Source organism: Microchirus variegatus (assembly GCF_963457635.1).
Source record: "Microchirus variegatus genome assembly, chromosome: 7".
Taxonomy (NCBI): Eukaryota; Metazoa; Chordata; class Actinopteri; order Pleuronectiformes; family Soleidae; genus Microchirus; species Microchirus variegatus.
Window position 1 is genome coordinate 24025502 of NC_139808.1, and position 12770 is coordinate 24038271.

A 12770-nucleotide genomic window follows, 5' to 3' on the forward strand; every position below is an offset into this window, starting at 1 on the left:
ATTTGTTTTATTTTTCTGTGATGGAAATTAACACTAGTGTGTTTATGTTACATTTAGCACAGCGAAGAACATTTAAACTATTCCACACAGATGCAGTGGAGGAAGGAAACTGACGGTTTCACACAGTTTTAGCGCTTTAATACGCTCACAATTGTATTAATAAGGACAGAAGGGAGAAGCCTTATCTGTGTACGAGTCCCATGAAACAAATGAAGGAAGTCTATTTTAGGTATTCTATAATGTTTTTAACAGAGAAAGTGGCAGCACGTCATTATTTTTAATAGTTAGTACTAGTTTTGTTCGGTGTACATAGTTTTTACTAAGTCCGTCTCCCTTGTATTTTGACTCAGTCACACACCAAACAGGTTTGTTTTTCTCAGTCTTTATAGTGACAGTTTTACAAAGCAGTAGTACAGAGGCGGCTCGTGTGAGATGCCTGTCCAGGGCACGCGTTTGCACCGACGTGAGCTCGCAGCTTTGGTCGCTAAGCACGGAAACTGAGGTCACTCACCACCACCACCTGTCTGTCTGTCTGTCTGTCTGTCTGTCTGTCTGTCTCCCTCCCCTCACGTCTCACGGTCTTCTACAGTGAGACCAGTTAGTGTTGATGTGTGATGTCACTGTCGCTGCTCATCGTGACAAAGTAACAGTAACATAATAACGACAAAGCGAGAGATTATTAATGTGACACAACAACAACAACAACAACAAAAAACACCGCTATATCTTTGCAGTTTTATGTGCGTCTCTACAGGTTAACTCTTTATAGCACCAGTGTGACGTGTTTATAGCACCAGTGATTTTTATAAAATCATCAAAAGTTATATTGAAGGAGGAGGAGGAGGAGTTAAGCCTAACCTAACACAAGAGTAATGAGTTGTGTAGATGTAGAAGAGTCAGGAGGACGATGTGGATGACGGCGACGGCGGCACGCGGGCAGGTCGTGTCCCTGAGCTCGCGGCTCGATCAGCAGCCGCCGCAGCTTTTCCCGCAGCTTCCTCCTAGTGACGCGCACTGTCCGCTCAGCGCTGCCACGCCACAGCGAGAGAACTGGTCACGACACAGGTCCGCTACAAAAAGACCACAACAACAACAACAACAACACACACAGTTACAATAACAAGTCTCTCCGTATAAACATAAAGACAGACTAAACACAAGACACACCTCTGAGCAGCTCCTCGTGCGCACACACCGTCCTCACGCACACCTCCTTGTTGATGACGTAGACGCGTCGCAAACTGAATAAGAAACACACACACACACACACAGTGAAGAATGACGAGTGACTAAGTTTTTGACTTTATTACATCATCTGTGCAATAAATAAACCCTCTTCTGTTGAAAAAAAAGAAGATCTTTTTGTCATGATTACCCTGAACAAAATGACTGTGAGTCACAATATTGTGGCAATAATTGTAAAAAAAAAAAAATACTATAATATAACCATATTTAATTATTTAATTATATAATAATGATAATACTAATATTATTATAATTACATATGGGTAATTTTAGTTTGTAGTTCAATTCACATTATATTGCAGTCGGGTTACAGTTGACCCGTTTTTGTATTATTATTTATTATATATTTATTTTTAATATTTTTATATATATTTTTTCAGATCTTTTACTCGGCTGACTTTTACGTCGACTTTTTTTTGTCAATTTGAAAAAAAAGATATATATATATTTCTATATATATATTTTAATATAATATAATAAAAAAAATTTTTTTTCTTAAAATGTTCAGAGAAATATAATATATATAGAAAAATATTTGAATATATCTTATATATATTTATATATACATATATATATATATATATATTTTTTTGTTATTATTTATTTATTTTCCCACCCATAAAAGACATCTTATTTATAAAATACATTTTATTTTATGGGTGAAGTGGGCCTTAAATTAAATAATAATAATAAGAATTATTATAATAATTACATAAAAATGTCATGTTGCAAGAAAGATATTATTGATATTTTAAGTGTAAACAATAATTTAAAAACAACACAGAGTTTCCTCCTGTACTGACGGGGAAAATGCAGGCTCCCCCTCTGTGGCACTTCAAAATAAATCACCAGGACTGTATGTTGGCAAGCGAGACAGCATTTTTCAAGTCACTTATTGAGGATATTCTCCAGTCCACTATGAATTTATTGTGATTATTTACTTTTGTATATAAAATTAATACATTGGAATAATGAGTAACCCTCCTAAATGAAGCCTTTAATTACCTGTAGAAGCAGAGGCTGTTGAGGCACTGCTTGCACGGCTTGTGGACAGAGTAGAGTCTGGTGCAGGGATACTGCTCCTCTCTGCAATCTGGCAAATGAAACACACAAAAAAGTTGTTGTTTTTTTCTCCACTCGTACGAGTAAACAACTCTCAATTATCTGTGCAGCTCTCTCACCAAGAGGGCCGGGCTCTGTGGGCTCCGTCTCCACATCAGACCCTGACGTACACATGGAAAAGAGATTTTAATCATGCGTTTATATACAAACAAACCTGTTCCTAAGGGGGAGAACTCGGTGCATTTACCTGTTTTTTCTGGACGGACCACGGGTGGAAACCTAACCTGCTGCTGGAAGGTTCCAGGAAGAGAGTCGGGTATTTCAGTATCTGGACTCTCTAGAAACAAGAAGAAGAGAAGTAAATATTTTGTTTGTCCAACACATTTAAACATGAAGGTAAAAGATCATTTTTACCTGGGAAATAATCTGGCACATAGTCTGTGAAAAAGAGATGGAAAAAAACGCTTTGAGAGACCAACACAGTGAAACAAACGATGACTTCATGAGAAAGACGTTTTACAGAATAATAACATGCAGACGTGATGTTCACACACAGTGACAACAGACGCTGCTGCTGCTGCGCGGGTGGTAAACAACAATCAGAGAGAGAGAGAGAGAGAGAGAGAGATCAGGAACAGATGCTGAGCTGCAACAAAGAGGAGAGTCTTTCATGAACTCACCCAGAAATGGAAAGGGCTCCTCGTACTGACCCTGAGCGAGCAGCAGAACTGAGGGACGAGGTCAACAACAACAACAACAACAACAACAACAACAACAACAACAACAACAACAACAACAACAACAACAACAACAACGAGGCGTTAATGCTTAGAACACACATTGTTTCTGTACAGTTTATACACAGGCTGTAAGAATGCGTAAAAAATATAAACACACTTGAGCAAAAAAAAAGTACTCAAAATGTTTACATTCGTACTGAATTTGAGAAATGCTTGAAATACGTCAACAAAGCGTAAAGAAAAACTCTAATTTATGTGACTTCTGCACAACTATTGCTAAAATATGACACATTTTTAAAGCCTGAATATGTGACCTATATAAACACACACACAGTGCAGGATGTCCATATAAGGAGTTGTGTACACTGCCGGTCAAAAGTTTGGGGTCACCTATACAATTTTTGTTGTGTTTTCCATAAAAAGTCAGAAAAATGAACCAGCAAAACTGTTTTCAGCTGTGCTAACATCATCGCACAAGGGTTTTCAGGGGTTCTCTAATCGTCCAATAGCCTTCTAACGCCATTAGCAAACACAAAATACCATTAGAACACTGGAAATGGGCCTCTATACACATATGTGTACTTCTTTGTGTCTGCAGCCATCTGGCTTTACTAGCGCGATGTCGTTGTTGCCTCCATCTGTCTTGACATAAAACTTTATACATATTCATTAAAAACCAGACGCTTGCAGCTAGAATAGTCGTTTACCACATTAACAATGTATAGAGTGTATTTATGATTCATTTAAAGGGACACTGTGTAGTATTTATAGGTTTATATGACCCAAAATCCACTCTTTTATACATATTATGTGCTCCTGCATTGTCTAGTCGCTGTATAATAGTTTTTGTTTCATTTTCGTAGTGTTTCAAAAAGTCATGTAAAATAACATGGTCGCGGGCCGCGGTTGCATAGCCACTGTTAGCAGCGAGACGCCATGTTTCTACCGGAGCCTGTAAGGACAAACGCGAGAGAACAAATCAAGTGTCGCTTTACTTGTAGCGGAAGTCCCGCCTCCACTCTCTCCGCTTCGTCTGCTACGGCCGTGGAAGCTCGCCCTCTCCCTCGCCTCACGAACCTCATCTGCTGACACGGAGAAAGACGACGAGGACGACATTTGACCGGCTGAGGACACCGTAGCGCTCAGGGAAGGGGGTGAGCAGATGAGCAGTTCTTTGTTGTAAATGTCAGCCTCTCCTCTAGATGGCACTATAAACTACTTACTTCACCTTTAATGTTAGATTCATTGAACAAAAAGTGATTTCCCTCAAAAATAAGGACATTTCTAAGTGACCCCAAACTTTTGAACTGTAGTGTTGTTATATAAATGTACTTCTTCTTATTGGTAGGATATTCAGTTTCTGCCAATGATCCCTCCCTAAATGCTACAGAGCAGTCCTTCAAAGTCGTGTCTGAATGCAGCTTTCTTCAGTGTTCGTCTAAATGTTGCATTTCAAATAATGAAGCTTCCTGACAAATGGAAATGAATGATGAGTCGTTGCAGCCCGAGTTTGAGAGGAGTGTGGTGCTTTTACCTGGCATGCAGATTAGTAGGAGGACTCTCATGGTCACTGTGGGAGGTAGACTGACTTCAACACTGGAGGACGAAGAGGATGAAGAGTCAGAGCAGAGCAACACCAGGGGAATACAGTGGGATAAACATCTCCTCCTCTTCCTCTCGTTTCCCCCCGTGGCCTTCATCACCTCTCATAACCCCCTGCTGCTCTTCCTCTGACCAACACCTCCCCATTTACCCACGTCCAAACCTCCCTCCTCTGGCCCCCAGACAGAAAAACAGAGGGGGGAGAAAGAATGTGGCACGTCTGTCTTCCTAAGAACAAATCCCTCTGTTTTCCTACTTTTCCCCTCAGACACAGACTCGACGCTGCATTCCAGGAAAAGAAACACAGAGAAACCCCCCACCCCACAACCCCAACCCACACACCCAGCCCAGCCCTGAGTTTTCTGTGTCCACATCCTTCCATTTTCCCTTTTGTCACCCTCACTGGTCATTTCCTCCCCCCCCCCTCTTGTCCTTCATCTTCACCCCAAACAACAGACAAACATCAACGTGAGGACATAGGGATTACGGGATTGTGAGATTTGAGATTCAGAGAAGTCACAGTTGTCACCGAATGGATAATCCCGGGAATCCGTCGTGCACCACTGACAAAACTACTTTTCCTTTTCCACTTTCGTGGAAAGTATGAACGCTCCTCCTCCTACTCCTCCTCCTCCTCCTTCATGCACACACATCCTACACCGTGGACCCTCCAGCTCTCTCTCTCCAGAGACACTGGATGCGGCCCTGGAAGTGAAGGCTGCACACGAAACGTGATGGAAACATTGTTTGCACAAGTTCTACATGTGTTACAATAAATGTGTGTGTGTGTGTGTGTGTGTTTGTGGTCCAGTACAACACACACACACACATTCTTCTCGTGCATCACAGTGGCGATCAGGAACCATATGTTTTCACAGCACACATCTGGGAGTGATTAACCCCCCCCCCCCCTCCCTTCTCCCAAATGACTCTTTCCCAGCTACAGAACCCCCCCCCCCCCTCCACACACACACACACACACACACACACACACACCCCACACACACACAGATATCATCTTCTTTGACACACTTTGATTTTATCAATCTATCTGATCTATAATTGTGTGTGTGTTGTGCCCTCATTGACCCCCCCCCCTCCTCCAGACTAGGCCATTGTAGTGCCCTGGCTGCAGGCTGCTGTTGTGAGCCCCCCCCCCCCCTCCCCCTCTTCCCTCCTCCTCCTCCTCTCCAGTGAAAACACAGGACCACATGTTGTCAGCTCACCACAGACATGAACATGCACGCACTTCATCCACCATTACAGTCTCTGCATCATCCAATCAGCGGCTGCTAAACGTCCCGTCTCTCAACGTCTTTTTTTTCTTTCTGCACAAGTTTTAAATCTTCTCACGCTCTGTGTGCATTAACATTAGTTCAGTCCAGTTTTAAAACATGCAAACGTGCAGAAAGCGTCTCCCGGTTTGTCTTCTTACCTCTCTTTGGTTCAGCTTGGTCCGGCTCGGCTCAGCTCAGCTCAGCTCTCTCATGTCCTGTGAAGCGCAGGAGCAGCGCAGAGCCTCAGTGAACCACCCCGCATCTCCAGTCTCCTCCCAGTCCAGTCCAGTCCAACCCCCCCAGACCCGACCAGACCCCACAAGACCCGGGTCTAACCAGAACCACCGAGTCTCAGCGAGAGGTGGGGAAGTAATGAATTACATTTACTCACGTTACTGTAATCAAATAGGGTTTATTGCATGTACTTATACTTTTTAGTATAAGTACTTAAAAAAAAATACTTTAATAAAATACTTTTTTTTTTATGTAATTTTACTTTTACTTATGTTTTTTTGGAAGTACTTTACTACGTTTTAAATCCCATACGTTACTGATGGTGAATGATGAGGACAGGTGAATTAATTAAGGTCCTGAGTGAGAAAGTTAAAAGCCTTTGTGACCTTTGACCCATGTTGACTGACACATTAAAGTTTACATGTTTTATTTGGTCACCACTTAAATATGTAAAGGTTTGCCTTTAATTAAAAGCAATTCATGTGCGATATATGTCCCATCGTCACATGGATTATCCATGTTGCATATTAAGATTATTATCTGTATAGCTACAATTTGTCCTCTTAAAAATCTTATTCCATTTCAGTTTATTCCCATTCTTTGTATAGATACGGGACTATATTCTTAAATGGACATAGGATCAATTATTCGTCCATTTATCTATCTAAAATAAGGAGAGAAGCTTCAAATAATGGTGTGTAAGTAAATCAGCTACACTTAAAATATACATTTGATGTATTTGATGCATAATGGCTACCACAATGGAGATACTAAACCCAGTAATGAAGCTGTTGATGCGAGTAAATAAGAGTAAAAAGGTAGCGTTTCAGCTCTTTATTTTCCATGAACAAAGTCTGTTCTTGATCTGAGGGAACATTTACACCTTTAAATGTTTGTAATGTCTTTAATTTTTGTGGAGGTGCTGCTCACCTGAGAGGAAACGAGCTGAGAAAATGTCGACGCACATGAAAATACAGCTTCACGTCTCCTCCTTGAACACACACACACACACACAGGAGCTGGACATAAATCCCTGTTTTTGTGGCACATGTAAGACTCAGACACACACTCACACTCACTTTCCTGCATTCAGACTGTACATGTGCGTTTGTATACAACCAAATCCAATCTCACACACTCAAGACACTGGCCCTCATGAAGACCTCATAAAGCATTCTTAATGAGTACATAATTTAATCATGGAGGAAAAGGTTGGACTAAAAGACAGGGGAGTTTCAGACAGCAGCAGCAGCCTTCTTCTCCTTGTACGTGGCCATCATCTTCTTGATCTCAGCTATTGCTTTGCCGGGATTCAGGCCCTGAGGAAAAAGAGAGACAGAGAATGACTTTGATATTTCAAGTTCTGCAAAGCACATGCATGAATGTAAGTCCCTGAGATTGATTTTTTCGATGAGCGTGGACATGTGGATAATGAAGGCCTGGTGACGAAGGCGGAAAATTGCATTTATAACCTTAAAAACAGGCTGATTCTTTAAGTGAGTTTCAACACGTCAGCGTAAGTAACCAATACAAGGTTATCATAGGACCATGAAGCAGACTCACACTCAACTAATAAGACAATAATTTGGTTTAATTTGGTTTGGTCGTGTAAACAGGTTAGTCCGACTAAAATAGAGCTAGTCTTAATCAGACTAAGATACCCACATAATGTGATTCATAGTCCAATTACTCCTGCATGTGTATGTTAGTCGGACTTGAGTCGAACTCCCTGGTCTTTCACCCGGAAGTAGACGGAGGCTGCGTATAAACTGCTGTGCTGCAAATTGTCCAGTTGCCTGTCTTAGTCAGACTATGCCCTTTGCTCAATTAAACTGTGCATGTAAACGCACAGACTGTGACAAATTATCGTCTGCGTTTGTGTTTGTTCAAACAACAAAAAGGGAAAGCAACCCTGCATGAATTCGGGGTACACGACATGCTGTGACATGTTACCTTGGGGCAGGTCTTGGTGCAGTTCATGATAGTGTGGCACCGGTAGAGCGAGAAAGGATCCTGCAGTTTGGACAGACGCTCCTCTGTGAACTCGTCTCGCGAGTCGATCATCCAGCGATACGCCTGAGAGACACAAGGGAATGCTTGGTTTTAAAAAAACGTATGGTCTTTTCCAAATCAACCATCATTAGTATTAATAATGTGCTCACACACACACACACACACACACACACACCTGCATGAGCACAGCAGGTCCAAGGTATTTGTCTCCGTTCCACCAGTAACTGGGGCAGCTCGTACTGCAGCAAGCGCACAGGATGCATTCATATAACCCGTCCTAGGCAGGAGAAAGACAAGAATAAATACATGTATTTGTATATATATACACGTGTTTGACTTCATCAAGGTAAAGACAGAGGCGTACCAGTTTCTGTCTGTCGTCTACAGACTGCAGATACTGATCTTTGCCCTCCTTCGACTCGTCCTTCTTCTTCAGGTACGGCTCGATCGACTTGTACTGAGCGTAGAAGTTGCTCATGTCCTGAAAACGAGGACAATCCGGGGAGAATATAAAACATTTAATTTAATTTAATTTAATTTAATTTAATTTAATTTAATTTAATTTAATTTAATAAATAAAACTTTATTTCTGGTGGGCAGAGGCCTCGTGTTCAGGACTCACAGGCACCAGGTCCTTCACCACATACATGTGTGGCAGGGGGTAAATCTTTGACGGCTTGCTCAGGTTGGTGTCAATCTTGTTCAGACAAGCCAGCGTGTTTCCTCCGTTGATGTTCATTGCACAGGAGCCACAAATACCTGCAGGAAACAAATAATATGAAACATTTTCAGAACAATTTCTGAAAACTGCATTGAAGAGTTTTATTACTGCGTAATCCATGATACAAACCCTCTCTGCAGGAGCGACGGAAAGTCAGGGTGGAGTCCATCTCATTCTTGATCTTGATTAGGGCGTCGAGAACCATTGGACCACATCTACGAAGCGAAGAAGAAACAACCCATCAGCATGGTTTTGAACACAATGGCCTTTCCTAAACCTCCACACGTCTCGGAGAAAAAGCGGAAACACCTACGTGTTGAGGTCGATCTCGTAGGTCTGCATGCGGGGTTTGTCTCCTGGAGTGTCTGGGTCCCATCTGTACACCTGAAACTTCTTTATTCTGGGCTGTGCCGTTGGAGCCGCTGCGGTTTGAGCGCATCTCACCGACTGACGGCAGCGACAACGGAGAGGAAAGATCAATATACGGCAAAAAAGGAATACAATCCTGATGAACAGGCAATTGATAAAGCAAACAGAAGACACACGGGAATTGTTAAACTCTCCTCTTAAACCCACAGACACTAGGACAACGTTTGAATATTGTGCAAATTCTATGCAGATCATAAACATAGTGTTGCCGCAATAAGTGCATGGAAATTCTAGATGTGGGAGATATGCACACATAGAGTGTGACTACTTTATTGTTATTAAATTAGATGTTTTCAGATGGAGGTAAAGAAGAAAACCAAGCACACACACCAATTAGTGATAGTGGATTCAACCCATCCTTAATAACACAACAGTAGTAAATACAGTAGGTGCCTTGCTCAGGGGCACCTCAGCCCTTCCCGGAATTGAACCGCCGAAGTGCCCAAGAATGTTCATATTTACCATATAATGTCAATGTTGTTGGGGAGTATTTAACATATAATACTTGTTCTCGTGTGCATTTCATATTGTATTTGTATTTTTTTCCCTGTATATATACACAATACTTTACTGTCAAGGCACTAAAACACAGTCTAACCGCAAGTGACAGCGAGCGTTAGCTGTTTAGCTAGTTAGCGGCTACAGGAGCGGGGGTTTTTCAGACTCCGTCGGGCTCCGTGAACACATTTCGCGTCTGACAGTAGCAGCCACGTCTAAACTCGGTCTAATGACTTTTAAACATACCACCAGTCCTGCGGAGGAACGGAGCGCCAAGACGCCACAGCGGCTCAAGGACGTGAAAGCAACCACCGACATTTTGGAGCTCCTCTGACCTTACATCAACACAGCATCCCAGCATGCACCGCGGCTGCGTTACCCCGCTTTTGTGGCAGTGCGTGTCCCGCTTACATACCACGACGGGCGGGGAACGGAAAACACTGACGCCCACGCCTCGCACCACGCGTCTGGGGGTTTTAAAACAAACGCACCCATGTTTTCTACCATACTGCACCTGCGCGTGTGTCATGTGGAAGTGAGCTCGGTCTTTTTTTGTAGGTTAAATCGGAATTAAGGTCACCATCGTTCTGTCAAAGAGAGGCGAGTTTGTGAGCAGACATGGTTTTCCTGACGCTGTCTTGTTGGATCAGAAATCGCGGACCTGACAGATACTGGAAAGTTCAAGAACTTCTGAAACATGCACGGGTAAGAGAGCGGACTATGTCCTGGAGGTAGCATGGAAGCTAACCTGCTAACATGCTGTCACTGTGTTTGAAATAAATGTCCATTTAATGATCCACAATGAAACAGCTGTTTGTTTGTTTTTAAACTTCCATTTTTGAAACATTTTAATTTAATACAAGTGGAATAATATAACGTATTACCGAGGAAACAAGGAATAGAACAAAACAAATGTGCCTCAAACAGCAGTGTTCAATACAGAATGCACTCAGTCTGGTTGTGTGTTGTTATATTAAAGGTGCAGTTTTGCAATTTTCCCCTAAACTTTCACACTGAACCATTTTAAAGCTTCATATGTCTATTGAGAATAACAAAATCACTGGTGGAGATACATGACAATAGAATCAAGTTGTCTGCTGTCATCGATCAGCTGTTTGAATATTTACCATTATTTATTATGCATGTATTGAGAAAAACAGAACATTGGCTGAGACGGATTAGAACATGGTCATCGCCATGATCTCACCATCTGTTTTTAAGTCACCTTCAGAAATCTCCTGATTGGATGAGTCATAATTCTGTAATGGAGGAGATGTCTAGGCAGAGAGCGATGCCTCATGTTGCCTGCTAATGACGGCAGTCGTGTTGTTGTTGTTGTTGTAGTTGTTGTAGTAGTCAGTCACCCTCCTCTTGTGCTCTGTGTTCTTCCACCAGCACTTCAGAGGGAGGAAGAACCGCTGCTACAGTCTAGCCGTGCGCTCTGTGAGGAGGGCTTTCGTTTACGCCACCAGAGCCCGAAAGCTCAAGAAACGTAACATGAGAACGGTAAATACACAATTTTTGACCCACATTTGTTCCTGTAGATGTTGATGTTTCTATTTTGTTATTAGCAGTGTAGTAGCTGTGTCTGCTTTTTCAACTATTGTGTTCCTGTTTTCTAATTGATTCATTATCTATGGTCGCCTTCTACTCCTACATTTCTCCACTGTTGTGACACCCAGCATAAATCTTACATAATGCAACCAAAAACTACACATTTTAATTGAATAATTGTGGGTAGTTAAGTTTTTATTATACATTTACATATACATACAATTTTTACCTGTGTTTCTCATTAACAAAGTGACTTTAATATCATGTCTGATTATTGTGATTTCTTCAGCTCTGGATTACCCGCATCGCAGCAGCGTCACGAGAACATGGCCTGAAGTATCCAGCCCTGATGCACAACCTGACAAAGGTCGGTTACGGCAGCACACCGTTGTTACTCTCTTGGATCGTCATTATATATACAGCTTTGTTGTTTAACTTTTTGTCATTTTTTTTATTTCAGACCAGCGTTCAGCTGAACCGACACGTCATCAGCGATCTGGCCATCATGGAACCGCGGACGTTCCTCTCGCTTGCCGAGTTGGCAAAGGCTCGGCGACAAGAAGGCTTCCGCGCGGCGCTGGGCGACGGCAAAGAGCCTCCCGGTGTTTTCTCACGCATTGTTTTACTACAATAAAAGGCCAGCTAGAGTTATGTATTTGGAGCTGCTGTGTGTTTTAAAGAGCAGGCACTCTTGGATTGGGAATGGACTCAAACTGCACTCTTTACTTTGTCACATGTGGATAATTTTTTTAAACTCTTCTTGATCAGTATAACATGGTTGCCCCACATGACCCTCATTGAGACCAGGGTCTGACCACCATGTGTCTGTAATATTATGGGTTGCTGCTTGGTGAGAAGTTTACCATCAGATCCATGTCCTTGAAAATGCTTTCCAATTTCATCAGGAGTTTTGAAATGAAATAACTAATAACTATATACTGTATCTATAATTATCCAGACTCACAGGTGAGATTAAACATCACACATTCACTGTCCATCACATGCAGCCATTGTTACATTATGATTTGATGTGCGTTTGACTGTGAGTTTTGAGTTGGAAAGAAAAAAGAACGATCGATACGTTTGCTTATATCTTTGTGTAAATATGTATTTTTTTACCCTTTGTTGTGGTAAGATTGTCTTCATAATGTTTAGTTCATTAAACATTATGATATATGTTCCTGATTCTCCTTTTTTCTTGGACAAACCGCTGCAGGAGGCTGTGTCTGCCAATGCAGATCTTTGTTGTTTATGTTTTGTTTACAATATTGTGCATCGTCTACTGCAAGGACACATTTATTTAAATTAAATTAAATTAAATTAAATTAAATTAAATTAAATTAAATTAAATTAATCGAATCGTCAGCAGCAGCTGAGAAGCACAGAGAGATGAAA

General features: G+C 41.7%; 3 protein-coding genes across 3 annotated transcripts; 1 reads left to right on the forward strand and 2 right to left on the reverse strand.

The window, feature by feature from the left end:
- Nucleotides 1-320: 320 nt before the first annotated feature.
- mfap2 (microfibril associated protein 2) lies at nucleotides 321-6137 on the reverse strand. The gene is made up of 9 exons (XM_083892148.1): nucleotides 6085-6137; nucleotides 4582-4643; nucleotides 2988-3035; nucleotides 2722-2745; nucleotides 2555-2644; nucleotides 2427-2468; nucleotides 2251-2338; nucleotides 1168-1241; nucleotides 321-1070 (listed from the first exon to the last, which is right to left on the reverse strand). The coding sequence occupies exons 2-9, from the start codon at nucleotides 4610-4612 to the stop codon at nucleotides 967-969; spliced, it is 501 nt and encodes a 166-aa protein (XP_083748274.1). The 5' UTR covers nucleotides 4613-4643; nucleotides 6085-6137; the 3' UTR covers nucleotides 321-966.
- An 883-nt stretch (nucleotides 6138-7020) lies between these two features.
- On the reverse strand, nucleotides 7021-10198 carry sdhb (succinate dehydrogenase complex, subunit B, iron sulfur (Ip)). Its single transcript, XM_083892142.1, has 8 exons — nucleotides 10068-10198; nucleotides 9208-9341; nucleotides 9024-9109; nucleotides 8796-8932; nucleotides 8538-8654; nucleotides 8349-8450; nucleotides 8114-8236; nucleotides 7021-7479 (listed from the first exon to the last, which is right to left on the reverse strand). Exons 1-8 carry the CDS (start codon nucleotides 10137-10139, stop codon nucleotides 7396-7398), a joined length of 855 nt encoding a protein of 284 aa, XP_083748268.1. The 5' UTR covers nucleotides 10140-10198; the 3' UTR covers nucleotides 7021-7395.
- Nucleotides 10199-10342: 144 nt separating this feature from the next.
- mrpl20 (mitochondrial ribosomal protein L20) lies at nucleotides 10343-12549 on the forward strand. The gene is made up of 4 exons (XM_083892149.1): nucleotides 10343-10526; nucleotides 11217-11327; nucleotides 11665-11742; nucleotides 11836-12549. Exons 1-4 carry the CDS (start codon nucleotides 10440-10442, stop codon nucleotides 12007-12009), a joined length of 450 nt encoding a protein of 149 aa, XP_083748275.1. The 5' UTR covers nucleotides 10343-10439; the 3' UTR covers nucleotides 12010-12549.
- Nucleotides 12550-12770: the final 221 nt, after the last annotated feature.